Source organism: Nicotiana attenuata, unplaced genomic scaffold (genome assembly GCF_001879085.1).
Source record: "Nicotiana attenuata strain UT unplaced genomic scaffold, NIATTr2, whole genome shotgun sequence".
In the NCBI taxonomy this organism is placed as follows: Eukaryota; Viridiplantae; Streptophyta; class Magnoliopsida; order Solanales; family Solanaceae; genus Nicotiana; species Nicotiana attenuata.
The window spans coordinates 33,428-55,210 of NW_017675969.1; the positions used below are offsets into that span (position 1 = coordinate 33,428).

At 34.5% G+C, this 21,783-nt stretch overlaps 2 protein-coding genes and 1 pseudogene across 3 annotated transcripts; all 3 read left to right on the forward strand.

Moving 5' to 3' along the window:
* Window positions 1–611: 611 nt before the first annotated feature.
* LOC109220630 lies at window positions 612–5,233 on the forward strand (annotated as a pseudogene).
* Window positions 5,234–8,198: 2,965 nt separating this feature from the next.
* Window positions 8,199–12,351, forward strand: LOC109220631 (nucleosome assembly protein 1;3). Of its 2 annotated transcripts, XM_019385090.1 has the most exons (12): window positions 8,199–8,389; window positions 8,504–8,547; window positions 8,653–8,748; window positions 10,282–10,374; window positions 10,462–10,552; window positions 10,641–10,702; window positions 10,797–10,981; window positions 11,079–11,256; window positions 11,346–11,389; window positions 11,569–11,788; window positions 11,883–11,900; window positions 11,991–12,351. In XM_019385090.1, the coding sequence occupies exons 1-12, from the start codon at window positions 8,344–8,346 to the stop codon at window positions 12,057–12,059; spliced, it is 1,146 nt and encodes a 381-aa protein (XP_019240635.1). In that variant the 5' UTR covers window positions 8,199–8,343; the 3' UTR covers window positions 12,060–12,351. The 2 variants fall into 2 exon arrangements, with proteins under 2 accessions (XP_019240635.1, XP_019240636.1); XM_019385091.1 differs by lacking the exon at window positions 11,883–11,900.
* Window positions 12,352–14,839: 2,488 nt separating this feature from the next.
* On the forward strand, window positions 14,840–18,481 carry LOC109220629 (ervatamin-B-like). The gene is made up of 5 exons (XM_019385089.1): window positions 14,840–14,953; window positions 16,537–16,597; window positions 17,499–17,794; window positions 17,944–18,075; window positions 18,242–18,481. Exons 1-5 carry the CDS (start codon window positions 14,840–14,842, stop codon window positions 18,479–18,481), a joined length of 843 nt encoding a protein of 280 aa, XP_019240634.1.
* Window positions 18,482–21,783: the final 3,302 nt, after the last annotated feature.

Genomic DNA, 21,783 nt, shown 5'->3' on the forward strand with positions numbered 1-21,783 from the left:
TGGGGTAGGGGATAGGAGAAATTTGAGGGGATATGAGAGAGAAAAATAATATACAGCTTATTTTATGGCTTAAGGATAGGAGGTGACCATAAATAGATATTTGGCTATAAAAATCAAAAGGTAGCTATGGAATATAATTTTTTAAAAGGGTATTTATTTAAAATAAATAAGGTATCAACCTTTGCTATAGGAGGTAACTAATCCTATTTCTTATCCACTGTTTTGTGTGGTGTATTAAAAATTAAAATATATCCCATAATTTTTAAGAAAATTAATTGTTTACAAAAATACCCTCCGTATTCTTTGCTTTAAGGAACTTTAACGATAATTTTATCTTTCACCACGCTAATGCTTGCATTAATATTCTTGATATTGCTAATACCATAATGTACTAATTATATATAGAATAGTACAAGTATTACTTGCATTAGTAACACATACGTTTAAAATAAAGAATTAGTAATACAAAAGCTAATGTATGGTTTATTTTCTAGAATGCATCCTACCAAACGATCACTTACCTTGATTACAACAAAATCAGCCGCCATCGGAACCCTGCTATTGCCGCCACTAGAGAGCAAACATTTGGAGCTAAGAAGAGGCAGAGAAAAATGGTGGTAAGATTGCGGTTGTCAAGGTTTGGATGCAAAAACAAACCTTTTTACAGAGTAATGGCGGCGGATAGCATATCTCCCCGAGATGGCAAGCACTTGGAAGTCCTCGGTTACTACAATCCTCTCCCAGGTAAACCCTATCTCCCCGAGGGATACATATGAGCTTAACTAGACAAGGTTAAGCAGCAGCCTAACTTATTCTTCAATAGGAAGTTAAGCACTACTGTATTGTTATGAGCTAATAACAGTTGGTAATTTCACTTTCTTTGGATTAAACCCTATTTGAAAATTGTCATCTTTCAGCTTGATTTTCTATTCCTTTAACTGATTGATTTTGGGTTCTTATCCTTGTATAGTGTAAAGGTTTTGTTGACAAGAAACCTCAGTTGGTTAATGTTGAATTAAGAGTTTGGAGTTATCAAGGAACTGTATTCATTTAGGCTGGTAGGGGACATATACAACAACAACAACAACCTAGTGAGTTCCCACAAGTGGGGTTTGGGAGGGTAGAGTGTACGCAGACCTTAGTCCTACCGGGTGAGTAGAGTAGGTTGTTTCCTAAAAACCCGTCGGCTCAAGAAACGAAAGAGTAGTAGGGCACGATATAGTATTTTAGTNTATTTTTGGTTAGCGTCCTGATCTCGCTTGGACATGCTGTAGTGGAGCTACGTCTCACTTTTGTCCTCATTGCATCTTCTTGATGCTAGAAATTTAACATCTTACTTCATTAAAAAAAGTATTTTATAAAAAAAGTTAGGAAGTAATATTTTTTTGAGGTGCTGATAAATATCTTGTACAATTTTCACTTGTACAGGTTAAGATGGTGGCAAACGGATGGGTCTTAATTTTGACAGGGTGAAGTAAGTACATTTCCAGAAGTTGTTGTTTTTGTTATGATTCCCTACATGATTATTTCCATTTATAATTTAGAGATGTTTTATTTTCATTTTCTGGTCTCTTGTTAAAGTTCAGATAAGATGAATCGATTAATGGGTACAGTTGATATTTTGCTTAAAGTATATATATATTTGTATGGATATAACCTCATATCTTGCTTTTGTTTCGTGGATTTAGGAAGTGAAATGTGTTGATTTATGTTAATTTGATGTGTTTTTATGTGTAGGAATGATCCGGGAGCAATCGGGGGCGATATTCGCGAAAAGATGGGTAGGAACATGGTATAAAAATCACTAGGGGTTCTCGAATTAGATGTTGTCTCAGCATTGTCAGCACATGTCTCTACGCTGACCAACCAAGTCAATCAGATGACCATGATCATTAACAAGCAACAAGCCCAGCCAGTGCAACAAGTTCAAATATTTTGTGAAGTATATGGAGAGGGTCACATGAGCAATCTATGCCCAGCAAATCCAGAGTCTGTATATTTTGTGGGTAATGCAAATCGAGGCCAAACAAATCAGTATGGGGACACTTACAACCCCAACTGGAGGAATCACCCAAACTTCTCCTGGGGTGGATATCAAGGCAATCAGAATCAATGCCGGCCTCAAGCACCTCAACAACAATCCAGACCACCTCAGGATGAACAACAAGCTAGCCTTGAGGAGATGATGAAGAAATTGATGGCCGACCAGCAAGCCCTCAATCAGAAATTAATAGCAGATCAGCAAGCCTTCAATCAGAAATTAATAGCAGATCAACAAACTTTCAATCAGAAAATAATGGCTGATCAGCAGGCTCAAGCCGCAGCACTGAGAAATTTGGAGCACCACGTGGGCCAACTTGCCAGAGCCCAAAATACCAGACCAGCAGGGGCTCTTCCTAGTGATACTGAGCCCAATCCTAAAGCTCAAGTCAATGCGGTTACCTTAAGAAATGGAAGAGCATTAGAAGAAGTTCCAAAGAAAAAGAAGAATACAGCTCATCCCGAAGGAGAATTAGTCCCAAGCCAGTTGAGGGGAATGAGAAAGATGATAAAGGACCCGAGCCAGTAATTGAGACTAGGCCACCACCTCCGTTTCCACAAAGACTGCAGAAGCAAAAAGATGATGCTAAATACAAGAAATTCCTAGATATTTTAAGCTAAGTGAGTGTGAATTTGACTTTGGTGGAAATTTTGCAGGAAGTGCCTAAGTATGCAAGGTATCTCAGAGATATTATGGCAAACAAACGAAGACATGCAGAGTTCGAAACAGTTGCTCTTACTGAAGAGTGCAGTGCCAGAGTTCAGAGTAAACTTCCTCCTAAGTTGAAGGATCCTGGGAGTTTCACAATTCCTTTGTCTCTTGGAAAACAAGAAGTTGGTAGAGCCCTGTGTGATTTAGGGGCTAGTATAAATTTGATGTCATCCTCTTTGTTCAAGCAACTCGGATTGGGGGTGCTTAGACCTACTACAATCACTTTACAGTTAGCAGATAGGTCACTAGTCATGCCAGAAGGAATTGTTGAAGATGTGTTAGTTCGAGTGGGAAAATTTATTCTTCCTGTTGATTTTATTGTTCTTGATTACGAGGCAGATGAGGAAGTGCCCATTATTTTGGGGCGACCATTCTTAGCTACTGGTGGAGCAATTATTGTGAGGGCGGGGAAGTTAAAAATGAGAGTTGACGATGAGGTCACTTTTAATGTGTACAAGGCACTTAAGCTCCCTAAGCATTATAAGGACTTGTGCATGATTACTGTGGTCGAATTGACGGGAATAGAGCAGAGTCAATATGTGAATTATAGTGATCCAGATGGGACAACTGAGTTAGAAGAGGTGGTGTTTCCAGCTGAGCGTGTAAGATGATTGAGAAAAGAGCCAGAGATGGTAGAGGAGACCTTCCGAGAGCGTGCAAAACAGGCTAGACTTCATGGGAGAAAGAAGAAGAGAAAGCGCCCAGCCTGAGCAAAATGTGGAAGCTCAATATTGGTATAGCTTTTGTAGTTAGGTAAAGTTTGTTTGATCTGCAGGATCGTTGGAAATTTTTAATGGCTACGAATGCGAATGGTTAAGACTAGTTTATAGCTGTAGGATCAAGAATAACATTGTAGTCACGTAAAACAGATTTTGCTAACTTGTTTTGATGAAGTAAGTGGTATTATAAATTCCATCAAGTAGACTCATGATAGCAAAAGTACAAAAGTGAGAGTTTGTTAACTCTGTTACAATGAGGTCTATGCTAAGGATAAAAAGCTAACAAAGTCCAAAAGTTTAACATGAGAGTCTTCAGGGACAAACTATCCTAACTACATAAATTTAAAAGACAACTAGCCTAAGGGTGTGGTAAATAAATTTAAAATAAATTTTGCTAACTTGTAACTTTAAATTTCTGTTCATCTGGTCGGTAATCCTTCATAAAGAATATCGTCGCATATGAAATTGGTGAATACGCTGGCTAACAATGATGTGAGAGTGTAACAATGACGTGAGTGTGTAAGAGGGGATGTCTGACTGAATGGAGCAATTTAAAGTGTTTGGGTAATTTTGAGGGCGACTATTGAAGATATGTATGAGGGAGCAACCAAGCTGTTTGAATAGAGTTATACAGGTAATTGTATGGAAAAGGTGCAACTGGATCTAAGGAGGTTGTGGACCAATGTTAACTATGATGGCGAAGAGACAAGGAAAACGGTGCAATTAAGATTCACTTGATTATGCGAGCATATTTAATGTTAGGGATCAGAAGCATTAGACCACTGTAAAATGGCCACTTTTTTCCTGGTGGGCGGTGGTTTATATACTTGGTTGTATATTTGTTGCATCCCCTTAGATGTTTCATGTAAGAAGTTATTTACTTATGGAAGAAACTTATAATTATGAGTACCTGGGTTATAATTTTCTTATGAGATATGTTAATATCTACCTTTTGTTGAGAGTGTAACAAGTGGATAGAACAATATGCTAACTCATCTGGGAATTCGTTAACAGTTTGCTGTCTTAGAAGTTCGTGAGATTTTTTGCTACCAACAGAGAGGATTTGTGTTCTTTTAAGTTTTAGGAGTGATGTTTTCCATTGACAAATAATGACGGGAATAAATGGTTTGCTGCACTGTGTGCTTTAACTGACAATAATCATGTAGAACTTGACCTGCTGCTGATGGAGAGAAACATATGTGAGTGAAATGACGCTTGTTAGTTTATCTATCTCTTTTTAAACCTTTTATTTTGGTTGAAGACTTCATTTTGGCTGGGTTGAGCAGGGAGTAAAATTATAGTTGATATTTGTAGGACCTGTTTCTTCCAATTTGTAAAAATTACAGTAGCACTGTGCTGTTGTCTCATGAACTTTCTAATTTTGCTACTCTTGCAAATGTCCAAAATTAAAATAGTGCTCAAATGGTTATACTCTGACTTTACTTTTAGTTGCTGCAAGACCTTGTTGATTCTTATACTCTCTGATCATCAGCTAGCTATTAAGATGACACAATCATGTACTGTTTACCTAATCTCTGCAGTTCTGCAGATATTGGTTATCCGTTGGTGCACAGCCGTCAGAACCGGTTGAACGTCTTCTTTTCCGAGCAGGTGTATTACCTCCTCCACCTATGCTAGCTATGGGACAAAAGTCCAGTTCATCCTATGACTGGACGTGTCATGGCACCGAAAAAAGCCAAAATTGTTGATTCAAAAGTTGGTTCAGAAGTTGATGGTGATGACAAAGCTTAGAACCCAAAGAGCTAAGCTTTGTTCCGATAGTGATCTATTGGTATGTGATAATTACAGAGCTAATATCTGGGTGTTGCTCTAGATTGCTTGGGGTTGAAACTTGAAATCCAAGCACATATCATCGTTAAAGATGCTGTTGTCAGTGATCTCTAGAAACTATGTGATCATGTATCATCCTTTGCTTTCCCATTTTGCTTTCTGATGGTAATAAATGGATGATGTAGAATAGCTAGTAAAAGTTGCAGGATTGTCTGATGATGAATATCTTACATTGATAGTAGGAACTAGGAATAATATCCATCTTTCCAAAAGCATGGATGTTTTTCGAGTTAAAATCATATATGATACTTTTTGTCCCCTGCTTGCGCTGAGTGTACTGATCTGAGCTAAAACCATTATATTTCTTAGTCAGATACAGCTTTTGAAAGCCTGGCACTAGTATAATGGCAAGTATTAAATTGTTGCTTTGTCGGAGAATCTTGTAAAGATTTCTTTATGTTGCTGGATAAAGAAATGAGACTGGTGTACAGGTTTAATATGCTTAAATATGGTTGTTCAGAAGGGAGCAAACTGCAGATAGATGGTTGTCAACTATGAACAAGGAGGGCCGGTGTATTATCTATCGAGTTTCAAACCGTGTGCTATTGTTTCTCGGGGATTTTTCCATTATAAAGAAGAAATATATCTGAATAAGTAGGAAAAAATGGAACACAAGATGATGAAACTGCTGGCTTTTGATTATTAGTGGGGAAAAAATATAAAAGCAAAATACCTTAACACCCCCCTAAACTTGACATGGAATATTACTCTATTAGTTACAGCCTTAAACTATTCGGGTCTTAATTACCCCTCAACTTGGCCTTTTGAGAGCCATTACCCTCCTAGGCTCTGATGTGGCAAAGAGTGTGGGTGCAATCGCCTGCCACGTGGATTTTTCTGTGTATATGGCATTTTTTTAAAAAATAGATATATTTTTACCTTTTTAAGTATGTTACTTTTTTGGATAATTTTTTTCGAATACAATTTATAATAAAACCTGGATAGAACTACATTATTTAGGCTAAATTTTTTTATTTGGCTAGAAATAATGAAGTTTTATTTAATCTTTTTCTGAATTTGACCTGAAAATAAAGATTTATACAGTTGAAATAAATAGTCAAAACATCTAAAAAGTTATAAAAATATATAGTTCAAAATTAATTATTTTGGCTATAATTTTTTATATAGCTCTAAATTATGGTGCTCTAAAAATATATTTTTTATATAGCATTGTACACTCTTTTTATTTCTCCCTTTGATGCAATGATTATTTATTTAAACTGCGTATTTTTTACTTTTTCAGGTAAAATCTGTTTAAAAAATATATTTTTAGAGCACCATAATTTAGAGATATATAAAAAAATATAGCCAAAATAATTAATTTCGAACTATGTATTTTTTTATAACTTTTTAGATGTCTTGACTATTTATTTCAATTGTATAAATCTTTATTTTCAGGTCAAATTCAGAAAAAGATTAACTGAAACTTTATTATTTTTAGCCAAATAAAAAGAATTAACCTAAATAATGTAGTTCTATCCAAGTTTTATTATAAATTGTATTCGGAAAAAATTATCCAAAAAAGTAACATACTTAAAAAGGTAAAAATATATATATTTTTTTAAAAAATACGACATATACAGAAAAATTCACGTGGCAGGCGAGTGCACGCACACTCTTTGCCACATCAGCGTCCAGGAGGGTAATGACTCTCAAAAGGCCAAATTGAAGGGGGTAATAAAGACCACGAATAGTTTAAGGTTGTAAATAATAATCCGTGTTAAGTTTAGGGGGTGTTAAGGTATTTTGCCAAATATAAATAATGGTTGGGAACAGTTATGCCTACATTTTAACTGTTGCGTATAAATAAACACTTCTCAATGAGAATAGTCAAATAGAAGCAGGTGTAATTTGAACTTAAATCATTGTATATGCAGTGTCATATTCCAGTTTCCATTTGCTAATGGTGGTGGTGTTTGGTTCAAATTTCGAAATTTTGAAAAAGAGTCTCAAACAAGAATTATTTAAAATTTAGCTAGCTTTTGGCCATAGGTCCCAAATTTGTTTTGAAAAATCTGATTTGGGTGAAGTTTAGTTTGAAGATGAAAATGTGTTTGGACATATGTTTTCAAAACATATTTTCCAACTTTATTTTGGAAAAACATGTACATAATTCCAAGTTTTGAGATTTTGGCCTAAAATCATCTCAATAGCTGATTTTGGGATTTGAAATTTGGGATTTGGCCAAAATATGAGCAAAATTTATGGCCAAACATGAGTTTTGAAAATAAATCCCAAATTTATTTTGGCAAAACTCATGGCCAAACGGAGCCTTAGAAGTAAGTGCCAAAATCAACTCCTAATTTTATTGTTAATCTCGAGAACCGAATATTGAGCAATTAAAGTTTTGGGTATTTAGGGTAATTATGTCTTTAAAATAGTCGAAAGTAAGAGAATTTGAGTTTACTAGATGAAGCTAAACTAAAAAGAAAGTAAACAATCTCGTGTGATGTTATTATTGCAAGAAATTTGTGTATAAACCAGATGATAGTTGACATAGCTTTAGATAATCATACACTCTTACTAAGAAGTCTTTTACGCTCACAGTGCATCAAACTTAAACTCGTAATAATGTATAGCTTATTTGCTTTTGCGTGCTCATCTTAATATCTTAATGTTAACTTTGGTTCACACTTAAAATATGCTGATTATTAAATGAGTATTTTCTGATATCAAATAATGAATAAATGTCTAAGAAAGGTTATATAATGAAAATCCTTTTCTTAACATAAATAAAAAGCAAATTAGGAGAAAAATATAGTAGCAAGAAAGAAATAAAAATTTAGTATATCCGCATTAGAATTTATCGCCTACCAAACACGGCCTTAAGTGAGAGTCAATATATTGGACCCAGTAAGGTGCTAGGTTTTCTGACAGAGATAGAGGACAGTAGTAAAAGAGCTTAAATTTGGGCGCTTAGCCATTTCTCTCTCTCATCTCTTTCCCCAATTTTCCTCCCCCTGTTTTTAGGGTTTTCTCCTTTGGTTGCTCTTCTAGTTTTTGAGCTTCAGCAAATCAATAATGAGCAACGCTAAAGATAACTTCAACGTCGCCGATCTTACTGCTGGTAAATACCTTATCTACTTAAACAGAATCCTATAGTCTTATTTCTTTGTTTCTCTTCGTTTTTTGTTGTATTGGGTTTGAATTTCTCTTAACTGAACGTCTTTTTTTTTTGTAGCTTTGAATGCCGATGACAGAGATGACCTTGTTAATGTTCTCAAAGTGAGTTTTTTTAGTGCATCTTTTCCGTTCTTTGTTTGTTTTTGCTTTATGGAGATTATTATTATGCTTTGATCTGGGTGTGATATTCGTGGTTTGTTTTTGTAGAATAAGCTTCAGGGCCTAACTGGGAAGCACTCAAACGTGCTAGAGAATTTATCTCCCAATGTTAGAAAACGAGTTGAGGTTCTTAGGGAGATTCAGGCAAGTGGTATTCTTACCCAATGTTGTTTAAATATGTTCTTTCGTGGTACCGTGCCGTTTTTAGCAAATTATTTTGTATTTGTTGTTTCAATGAAGTTCTCTAGTTTTTGCCTATGTTATGTGCCTCTTGCCAAACATGGTTCTTGTTAATGATTGTGATAATTGTTATCCTATTAGACATTTAAATTCATATATATAGTTCAAAAAACATATTTTGGAGCTTGTTTGTTTTTTTGGCGAGTATTTACAGAAGGTTTTATGAGGTCAACCCATCTGTTTAACTGTGGAGAAGTTGATAAAAAATGAAAAGACTGGGGCTTTCTCAGTTTTTTCACCTCCGCTCCTCAATCTTTTGTTTGTATGAGTTTCTTTATCAGTTGGTTTACTTTCCTGGTTTTCCTCTTCGGGTTCTTGAAGATCTTCATATCTGAAGTTGAATTGACAAAGCTTTGGGTTGCTTTGTAAGAAATTTTGACATTCAAATGATGGGAAGTTGATTGTACTAAATGAAAGCACAAATTGTAGATACTAAATTGCAGTAGGAACCATGCACTCAAGTTTATATTACATTGTTCAACATTCTGACTGTACTGTAGTAGAAAAGGCAGGGGGTGGGCAGGTTGGATTGTGGGAGTGGGAGTGCAAGCGGTATTGATTATAGAACTTTTTAAAGATTATATAGATTCACTGGATGTTAGTGGTTCAATGGATCACATTTTGGCTTCTGATAATAAGCATCACCTCACTAGAGGGGAACATGTTTACTCCGTTTTGCCATAGGAACCTGAGTTTGTATGTGTAGGTTTTCGGTTCAAGTGTGTGGTAATTATTCCCTCCACCATCTGTTTGGCTAATTGGAGGTTACTAGGAAACAGATGTGTTAATATAGTGCCATACACAATACTAGTTGCGCTGATTCATGTGGTACATTGCGCACTAGTTTCCAAATTATGTTCAAATTTATGAGAGAGGGCAGCTAAGATCTTCTTCCAAGTAAAATAATGCGTCACGATTCGCTGTTGCTCCTTCTCCCATTCTTATCTAGATGTTGAGTTCTTCAATAAAATGTTTTTTTCATTCAATATCAAGACTAGGTCGCATGATGAGCACATAAAAAATCAGAGATTTACATAGGTACTTGGAATAGTTCCACCAGTTTCACTAGGAATGGCCTTATTAGTGCTGGTTGAATACGAAGTTTCTAGCCTTTCAAAAAGCCACTGTCTCTACAAAATATAGTTTCCAAGGAGAACAGAAAAAAGTAGAGTGGGAGCAGAATCTGCAACTCACGCTGGCCCTTGTTTTAAAAGATAATGCAACCTCGGGTGGTCAGCAGTGTCGCCTGTTTTTTTGGTGCAATATCTCGGTTAACAGGGTATCCTTTGTGTTAGCTGCCTAATTGTGTTTCTGTTGCATTTTAATTAACTTTAGTATCTGGATACTCACCTGTGTTTTTCTGTTAGATCTCTGTCTTATCCGATTTTCAAATTTGTGTCTATTGATGTTGATTCGTTGTCATCTTTTTAAACACAGACTCAACATGATGAATTGGAGGCAAAATTTTTTGAGGAGAGAGCAGCCCTTGAAGCCAAGTACCAGAAGCAGTATCAGCCACTATATACAAAGGTCTGCCATATTGCTTCATTTACCTCTTTGCATCCTTCGATGTTGTTGCCTTGATATAACTGAACTTAACTAAAAAAACATTCGCAGAGATCTGAAATTGTTAATGGAGTTGTTGAAGTTGTTGGCGAGGCAACTCAGACTGCTGCAGCAGATAAGGAAGAGGATAAAGACGCAGTGGGTATGTTGATTATCAATTTTCCTTGATTGTTGCTTTATGACAATCGGTATTGTTGACAAATAGCTTTTGTCTCTTTCATTTTATATAGAGAAAGGTGTTCCTGATTTTTGGGTCACTGCAATGAAGAATAATGAAGTGTTAGCTGAAGAGGTTAGTTGATGACAAGTCCTCTATTTGTGTCCCTTAAATTTTCTTTTATAACTAGCCAAAATGGCACTAATCTGGTCTATTCTATGAGTTACAGATTACTGAGCGAGATGAAGGAGCTCTCAAATTTCTCAAGGATATAAAATGGTCGAGGATTGAAAATCCAAAGGGTTTTAAGCTTGAATTTTTCTTCGAGACTAATCCCTACTTCACAAACACTGTGCTGACCAAGACCTATCACATGATTGATGAAGATGAACCAATTTTGGAGAAGGCAATAGGGTATGTCACCACCTCATAATCAGCAAGCAAGGTTTCTTCATCTGATTGTTGTGATTATTTTTCCCACCATGGCTTCTTATCTCTCTGAATTTTGTAGGACCGAGATTGAGTGGTATCCAGGTAAATGCTTGACACAAAAGATTCTGAAGAAGAAGCCAAAGAAGGGGTCAAAGAACTCCAAACCTATCACTAAAACAGAACAATGTGAAAGTTTCTTCAACTTCTTTAGTCCACCTCAAGTACCCGATGACGAAGAAGATATTGACGAAGATGCTGTATGAAATGTTCTAGTGGTTACATTACACAAACACACACATATGTACAGTTTAAAGTGGTTTGTAACCCATTTTCTTTTCTTGTATAGGCTGAAGAACTTCAAAATTTGATGGAACAAGACTATGATATTGGGTAAGCCAACCTGAACTAATCAATTTGCTCAAGCACATGAGTGTGATTTTCTTGGATTTAAATGTTGCACATTCAGAATATAAACAAACTAAAATGTCGATTATATGCCTGTTTTAGTTGTTAAAGGTCCATATGCCCATTTTAGTTGTTAAAGATCCATATGCTTATGATTTATGCAGGTCAACTATCCGAGATAAGATTATTCCGCATGCAGTTTCATGGTTTACTGGGGAAGCTGCTCAGGATGAAGATTACATTGACTTAGAAGATGATGAAGATGAAGAAGATGATGAAGATGAAGATGAAGATGAAGATGAGGATGAAGAGGATGAGGAAGAGGAGGATGAAGATGAAGATGACGACGATGAGGATGAACATGTTACAAAGACCAAGAAGAAGGTAATTGAATTGTTAGCAACACAAATATCATTGTTAGTTGAGATGTCCATTAGTGCTAACCGTTTTCCTCTCTTTGTTTCAATCATCATTGCAGTCATCTGCTGTGCGCAAGGTATAATGCATGGTTCGTTTTTGTTTGCTGAAGTTTACTTCATCTCCTTTATAAACCTCTGACATGCTTACTTATTCCTCGTCTACACAGAGGAGTGGAGGAGTACCTGCAGCTGACGGTCAGCCCGGTGAGAGACCACCTGAGTGCAAGCAACAGTAGTCATTTGCTTGGAAGCTGTTTCAAAATTATGGTCTTGAAAAGTTGGATGGTGTAGCGAAGAGATTGTGCGATTGGTTGTTTGTTATATATGGAGTATGTTAGAACAATTTATTGAGTCATTTTTCTTTTTCTTTCCAATATCTTCTGGTTTATACTTTACAGTTTGCCCTTTTTGTAGTGTGGGTGAGATGCAAGTTGTGGTAGAGATAGTGATATGTGTTATGATTTATTAAATTCTCATGGCCTCAGAAGTTGATTAAAACTAATCTTCATTACATGGTTTATTTTCCTAGTTCTACTGTATTAAGTTGATGCTTATTTTTCCCAATTAGCTGGTAGCAGTCACTTGGAAATTTAAACTGCTTATCTCTATTTCAACGTTTCTTTTATCAGATCTGTTAAAAGGAAAAAAATGGTGACACAAGAAATGTTGTACTTTCTCTGAATAACATGGATAAAAGAAGATAATAGAACAGTGTTGGTCTTTTAGAAGGAAATGATTTTGCTCTTCCTTTGTTAACATCCTGTTTTCTTGCATTTTCGTGAAGAGCAATTACAACAATATACCCAATATAGTCCAACAAGTGGGGTCTGGGGATACCCAGTGTAGTCTAACAAGTGGGGTCTGGGGATATCCAGTGTAGTCCAACAAGTGGGGTCTGGGGAGGGTAGGGTGTACGCAGTTCTTACCTTTACCTTTCTTACCTTTACCTTTGAACAAGCAAATCAAATTTGACAATCGAAGCAAAAATATAAAACTAACACTAAAGAATTTAAACAGAAAGCCGAAACAAAGGCAGTAGTAACAGAAGTCTAGGGATACAAAAATATAAAAGATACTAAGGGGTCATTTGGTATGAGGTATAAGAAGGTATAAGGGTGGTATAAAAATTTAATACCACCTTAATATTCTGTTTGGTTAGTAAACCAGGTATAAGTTATCCCGGTGTTAATTTTAACACTGGGATAACTTATACCTTATAAAAGGTGGGGTAATAAACACCGGTATAACTTATACCTTCTTCTTAGAAACTATGCAATTGTCATTCTTAATACAACATACCAAACAATGAATAAACAACAATCCCAGTACAACTTATCCCAATATAACTTATACTGACATAACTTATACCGGTATAAATCATATTCCAACCAAACGACCCCTAAGTGATGCATAAAGCTACTACTACAAATATGGACACCGTGAAGAGCAATTAACAAACTATAATGTTCGAACGTGAACTCAATCGAATTTTAATTAATATCACTTATTGAAACATGAATAAACTTGAAATTGGAAAAACAGGTATTTAATTGTCGTTTCGCATTTGTAAAAACATTGTAACAAAATGACTAGTAAGAAGTACTTCTCTCCTTCCAATAGATTTCTTCCACCTCATGACCTGATGACCAAGATTCCCAAGACAAAAAAAAAAAAAAAAAAAAAAAAAAACTTTCACTTTACCACCTATCCCAATTCTTCACCATTATTCTGTTACATTAATCATGTCCTTTTTTTTTCCTTCTATTTTTATCTCCTTATGAGCTATTACGAAAGCCATAACACGCTTTATAACTAATATTTACAACCATAACACGCTTTCTAACCAATATCACATGAATAAAATTTGGATCGGAGAAGAAATATTTCATTGTTTCAAATGGAATTGAAGTTTACAACATTGCCATTACAGTTGCAAACTACAACAATAATGATATGCTGAATTGTATTTGAAGATGATCGAAGAATTAATATCTTAGAAAATTTCAAAAGATAATAAGACAAAGCAAAAAAAAAAAAAGATAAACTACACAAATACACGTAATTAAGGTCTTGGATTCTAATATCTACGTATATAAATTTACTCTGTCTAATGATTTCGCAGGGGTATGTTTCCTATCTTATGCTTCTTAAGTGAAAATTTTATCTAATACTCCCTCGGTCCTATTTAATGTGGCAAGCTTTTTTTCTTTTAATTTATTTAAAAAAATTATATATTTATATTTAATAGTAATAATTTAACTTTAAACTTAATTTTTGTATTATCCTTAATGAGATAATTTATAATCACACAAATGTATAAGGCTTGTTTTAGATGACAAGTTTCAATTTTTGTTTTTCCTTTTTAAACTTCGTATCCAGTCAAACAATGCCAAATAAATTAAAACGGAGCGAGTCGGGATTTTCTATAATAACATCTATATATAACAGTCATTTACTATAAAAGTCAAATTTTTTTAGAATCGATTTTTATATTATGTTATAATATATTATTTTTATATTAACATTTCACTATAGCAGTCAAAAAATATCGGAATAAATTAGAGATTTGACTGTACCATCTTTCGTCAAAACGCCCTATAAGATAAAAATATTAAAAATTATATTGTGCACCAAACTCTACTGCTAAAAGAGACAAAAATTCCCTAAACACACATACACCATGCATGGCGCAGTTTATTAATGCCCTCATCCGTACATCTCACTGCACTGATACAAGTCTACAACAGACTGACGCCTCTACACTGCAACCCTCCCCCTGCCCCTCCCATTTCTATTTAGTACTACTGCCCAGCACCAAAAACATTTTGTCCATTAACGTTAAACATTCATCTCTCTGCATATTTTCAAATCTGCACATCTCTTCCCCACTCTACAAAAAAACCAGATTAAGGTCCATTTTCCATATCGCTTTTTCTGTGTACATTCTCTTTCTTTTGTTATATAAACTCCATAACTATCGTTTTTTTTTTCTTTTTTGGTTCCATTAGCTCCAAAAATGAGCTCAGTGCCAGACTACAGTAAGTTACCGGTGGAGAGAGTTACAGTTTCACGGCCAAGCTACTCAAAGCCTGAAGATCTACGTTTGTGTTCCGCTGATTTCTTCAAGAAGGTTTCTCAGTTTTTACTTTTATTTGATTTTTTTTCCTTCTGTATATCTGTGCATATACATTTTGTTGATAATTTTTTTTTTTGCAACAAGAGATTCTATCACTTAGAAGAGCAAAGCTTAAAGATGTATTTCATGGCTTCAAATAAAGTTACATTTCATGTTTTTGCTAAATATTTTTTATTTTTATTTAGTACCTATTTCTTCCTTGATTTCTTTTGCATCTCTCGTTTGGTTGCAACTTTCATCGGATGAGGAAACTTGCTTGAGTGCCTTCAATAATGAATACTAAAATTTATCTTTCAATGTGCAAGGTTTTAGGAGATTACCAAAGGTCTCCTGACTTTGAAAATAATTACTAGAATATTGATTTGTGCACAGAGAAACTGATATTGTTGTTGCACATGCGATTTTGTTTTGTTGATGCATTGGACTGTACTAGGCCGGTTAGAGACCTATTTGGGATGTAATATGTCTCTGAAAAGACTTGACATTGTCTGAGATTGGGGGTGGTGTTATCGGAAATGGAAAGAATGACAAATATAAGGCTAGTAGTGGAATGGTTCAGATCCTTTCGCTCTTAACCAGAGGTTTCCGGTTTAGGCTATGCATATGGAAAAGATCTTGTTTAAGAGCGATTCCCCCTTAAATGGGCCTTACGACGACGCGAATCAGGATTATTTGGGCCCAATGCGAGTATTGGACACCAGAAGAAAAACAAAAAAGGAGATGAAAGAATGGTAGTCTTTGATTTGATGAAGGAATATTACTATTCAACTCCATGAGCTTCTTCTTAAGCTTTAGTTTGTGTAATATGTGTATATGATTCTCTAAGTTGTTTTTTAGGTCCGTTAAATGGTTATCCCAAACCAAGTGACTAATTAATGCTCCTTAGAACTAGGTGTTTTTCAATTGATTTTATCTACTAATATATATATATATATATATATATATAATATATATATATTATATATTATATATATATATATATATATATATATATATATATATATAAAATGCCTCTAATTAACAGTGTATATAAAAGTATCGTTATTAATAGTAATGTATTTGTGTGACGTTCTAAGATTTCAGTGCCAGTAAGTCATGAGCCAAGTTTGTTAAAATTGAAGTATATATATTTGCTTCAAATATTAACTGCTTAGAGTTGTGAGTATAATATAGATGAACCAAAAGTTTATCTTCTTTTTGCTTTGTCAGTGGTCTAAACATCTAGTCCCTCCCTCCATTTTAATTTATTTGACATTAGTTCTTTATTAGCCCGTTTTCAAAAAATGACATACTTTTATATTTATAATTATTTAGCTTTAAAATTTTCATTTTATTTATCTTTAATAAAAAGCTTTTGTAGTTATACAAATTTTATGATATATTTAAGATGGTAACGTTCAAAAGTCTTGCATCCACGCAAATTTATCATGCATTGTTAATTGTTAAGACTACAAGTTTTAAAATTTATTCTTACCAATCAAACTATGCGAAACATATTGGAATCGAGAGAGTACTTACTTATGATATGCTTCTTTGTCTTTTTCTGCATTTATCCGAATTGGATTGGTGATATGTAGTGTCAATGGTCTTGGGTGGGAAAAGGCTGCCTTAATGCCGTGGAAGATCAAGGCAAATGCTGTAAGTTAGATACACTACAAGTAATATTTTCCTTTCATGTATTTTTACCTATGAATTTAACAATCTTTTTGTTTGTATGGTTTAATTTTTGGGAAATTACCAGCTATGTCCATTTATAAGTAGCTCATTACAAAAATTGGCCAATTGATAAAATATTACTAATATTAGCCAAATTAGCCAATTAGCTATTTGTAACAAAAAATATCAAATTTTTGCTTTGTTTGAGTGAAGTGTTATTAGAATAGATTGGGCACAACTTTAAGAAGCTTGAATCTCAGTTTTGGTGCATTTGGTGAAGTTTTGAGGTGGTTTTGAATTGAAAATTCGAAGTAAAAGCTGAACATGAAAAAAAATGATATGTGTTATCATTTTGTGTATCACATATGTATCATATTTGTATCAATTGTGTATCACAAGTATAATCCATGTATACTGTGCGTGATACATGTTTGATACATGTGGTCGCAGAAGACTTTTTGAACTCGATTAATTACCGAATTTTGATACAAAACCAGTCCAAATCACCTCCAATCTTCCTCAAATTTTGTATATTGACTTATCTATATATTTTCAATGAATTTCAACTATACCCATTGAAAAAGTTCCTTTTTTGTTTAGATTTTTGGAATATTGTATAGATTTTTGTATTTCATCACCTTATTTGCTACCCCGTCCATGAAATTTCCTTTCCGTCTTGTATCTAATGTTGTTAATCACGCTTAAAAATATGGAAGGTGATTTTTGCATGTGATTCTTTGAGAAAAAGAACCCTATTATTTGGGTTTTCAATTTTTGTTTGCTAGTTTTGGTAAGTCTATGACTAATGGTTAGAGGTTGGTAAGTTGAGATTTATTTGGGACATTTGTGTAAGTTTCCCTTAATTTTTCTCTTGAAATTAAAGGCGCATGCTGGGCTTTCGTTGGGGCGGAAGCCATCTCGGCTTTGTACTATCTTGCGTGGAAGCAGTCAAAACCTTATAAGTTGGACAAGTTAAAGCCTTTATCAAAGCAGCATGCCGTCGATTGTATGTATCCCAGATTGCCGACGCCCAAAAATATCAAATATAGTAAAAACACAGGATGTTTTCCAAGTCACTACAACAAGTTTTACCAATTCGCAACCGTGGAAGGTATATATCCTGATAAGTTGTACCCCTATGTTGAGGAGAAAAGAGATTGTCGTTGCCTACCAGGAGGTGTAAGTGCATATTATTATTATATTTATTGTTATTATTATTATTATTATTAATTATTATTATTATTATTATTATTATTATTCTTTTTATTATTATTATTATTATAACGAGATATATTGGTTTAAGCTAATTAATGTTTGAAATGGTGCAGGAAAAAACTAAGATTCGTGGGTTTTACAAGGTTGGAAACGTCGGTAAAGAAACAGTTGAAAAGTTTATTAGGCAACAACCACTTAGCGGATGTATATCGCATGTGGATAGCTTTAGAAAACATACTGGAAAGGTTAAAAAAAAAAAAGCTATGTAGCTTTAGTTCTATACTAATTATTTACTCCTTTTCTCAATTCTATACTTATTTACTCATGTTCTCAATTCTATACTTACTCCTTTTCTCAAACTTATACTTATTAATTTACTCCTATTTTCTCATGAATTCTTTCATTTTATAGGACATCTACATGGGCCCATCCAAAAAAGATATTGAGGATGAATGTGTTGATAAAGAAAATAATCAAGAAAGCGAGGGACGTCATGCAGTCTTAATAGTGGGCTATGGTAAAGAAAATGGTATTGAATATTTTTTGGTTAAAAATAGTTGGGGCGTGAACTGGGGATATTGGGGATATGCAAAGGTTAAGAGGAGTGTTATATCGGGTTTGTCTTATCCCGTGCTTGATGAGGCAGTGTGAGATATTTTACTAATTAGGCTCATAGTAGAACTTTTTTTTTACTTGAGCCGAACTCTCTTTCTTTAGCTTAAATATAGCAGCTATAGTACATACTTATCAGTGGCGGATTCAGGATTTTAAAATTATAGGTGCTCGCAGATAAAGACTCCAAAAGAAGAGGAAAAATGAATTTATTTATGGGTGCTCACTCAATATTTATCTAAATATTTATACAATAGTCTATGTAAATTACTAAATATGATCAAAGTTAATGGGTGCTTAAGCACCCACAAGTGGCTATGTGCATCCGCCACTGGTACTTATTGCTTGTCTTGTTTATCATTAACAAGCATGTCTGTTGTTTCAAAGTCGCAGCATGCATGATAGCTACAACATGTATCTGGTTATGCACTTGATATAGTTCTACGTTGATTCTATGTTGATTCAGATCTTAATATTAGTTTATCTCTTGTTTTGAATATCTAATTGTTGCAGCCAAACGCACACGCAAGTATACGCGGTCGTCAAGTAACAAAGTGACTAAAAGTCGGATGTCGAACCCACGAGGACTTGTGATTAACTATTAACTAAATTAGACTATCCTAATTATCTAAACAAGAATTAAACCTAGAAATATTTGATTCTAAACTAATTAAATAAAGAAATATAAATAATGAACTTTGAACAGAAAAAGAGAAGATTTTTATGATATCAATGTAATGAAAACGATCTAGGTTATGGGCTATCTAACATTCCTATTGTATTCTTCAATTGAATTGACTAACTAATTTATCTAGTTTATTGGTTAACAGGGTTAATATTGCTCATAAGAATCTGTCGAGTTCTTACTCGCCTATTCAAGCTAACCTGACTCCAATATGTCTATGGAATTAGAACTAACAAGAACGCATTTATAATTCCTGTAAATTAACCAAGCAAGGCAATTAGGTATATGTCTATCCTAACCGCGAATCCGTTCCCCGATGCCCAGGTTCAAGAACTTGCTCTACTCAATCCTATATGCAATCTAGAATTTCCACTTTCGAGTTCAATTCAAGATTCGTAGATAGTATTCAATTGGTGATCAAGCAATCAAATAATTAAGTGCATGATTAAATAAATAAACCAATATGATAAACTAAGAAATCAAAACCAATATCCCAATAACAATATTCATGAAAGAACCACAACCCTAAAACGTGAAGTTTAGCTCCACATAGACATGGTAGCAAAACAACAAATCATACGAAGAAACATAAAAATTACTAAGTTTGATGGAAGAAAAGATGAAACCCGGCCTGCACGGCGGCTCTGTGCTCTCCCTTCGTCTAAAGTTTTTCTCAAAAACGTTCTCCTCTCTCCAAAATAGGTTTAGGACCCCTTTTATACAAGTTGGAACCATGTAGGGCCGAAATAATCTTATCCCAAACAAAGTAGGAAAACCCCTGCAATACAGCGTCCAGGCCAGCGCCTAGCGCTGGTCCTGGCGCTGAAAACAGAATGTTTTCATGTCTGCTTGGGCATTCTTTTCAAGTGCTGCCTAACTTCTCCTTCGTTTCTTATTGTTTTTCCTTAACTTTCCAATTTTTCCATTTGTTTCTTTTGTCTTCTTTAGTAATATTAACCTTTAATCATTATATATCCAATAATTAAATAATCATCAATCTATTTTTATTGTGTATAAAATATACATAAAATCTCTATTTTGCTTCCAATTTTATCTCCAAAGTACCTACACATAAAATAAACTCAATTAAGCACAAACATAGTACAATTTAGTATTAAAATACCAAAATGTAAGGTAAGTAATGTACTAAAAATATATAATTATAGCCAGACATCACTACCCCACACTTAAACGTTGCTCGTCCTCAAGTCAACTAACAATTCACACTATCCTTGAGCACTTTGTTTTACACAATTGAGGCACACTACACCAATGATCATGGTTGATAGCTACAATTAAGCCTTAGCATATGCAATTACATACACTTTCCCCTTTTTATGCCAACTTCAAAAATATTCAAACAAAGACAATATGCTCATAATAATCCTAGCCTTACAAACCGACTCAATGTCACAATGCACTCATTGCTTGAACACTCAATATCATAGAGAAGTCTAATAACGTTACCTATCCCTCGTGAGACCATGTGCCCTCACAACAAGAACAAGAGAGCAAGTTCAATCCACACATTCGAATCTCATGATCAAATATAGTTTAAGGACTCACATATGTCAAAGAAATCTCTCGCTCTCACAAAGAAGTCACATGCATGCAATTGGTACCATAGGCTCGCCCATAATGTAAATCTCTACTAATGTAGGCTCATTCGATCTAAAATCAATTAGACTTTTTCATGGTTGTAATGTGAGCTAAGGGACGGGTAGGGTATATTTAGGAATAGTGACTAACTCTCCTAAGCACTTTAACACATCACATAATCAACTTTAAGCGCAAATTCTTCAATCCACTTCACTTTCACAAACAATATCACCCCTAAAATGCTCCCTTCTTCTTTAAGCACTACATTAATTCATACCCACTAGCAAGAACAAGACAACAATTCATTCATCTCTATTTTTTTTTTCAATTTCCGCTAGTGGTGTATTATTTTACAAAACAAGTGCACATTTCTTCCTTTTATTGGTTCCACTCAAAAGCCACCCCACACTTAGTCCCTTCTTACTTCTTTTAGCGCTCATCTCACAATTAAAGTGTTTTAAGAGGAAAAATTATCAAAACAATATCAATTAAGAATAAAAAGAGTATAGGCTTGTAATGTGGGTGTCAAGTAAAAGTCGATAGGCTCAAAAGGGTTAACTAGGGATAAATTTTATTTATGATAAGCACTAAGCTCAAAAAGATCAAGGAAAGCCTAAAATCATTTCTCAAACCGAGCATCACCTAAAATTTCGCTTCGAATCACATACCGGGCAAGTTCTAGACACAAGTACCATACATAGACTACACAAAAACCTCACCACTCATGGCACATGACTCACTAAGGACGGTTTCATTCCGACTCTCAACTAATGCAAGTATTCACAAAGCTACGAGATATTAAGCATTAAGCACAAAGTGAACACAAGTCAAGTAAATGAGACATAGGCGTCACAAAACATGCTATCCAACTAAGCAAGGCATCATCAATAATTTCAAATCATAGAGAAGATACTACACATGATAAAGCCTAAATATGCTACTATCAAACAAGTCAAGGGCGCCTAGGTTCATCATTCTTCCTCCATTTATTCCCTCTAATCTACTCTAAAAAAAATTAAAAAGAAAAAACGAAAACCTACTACCCGGTTCAAACTAC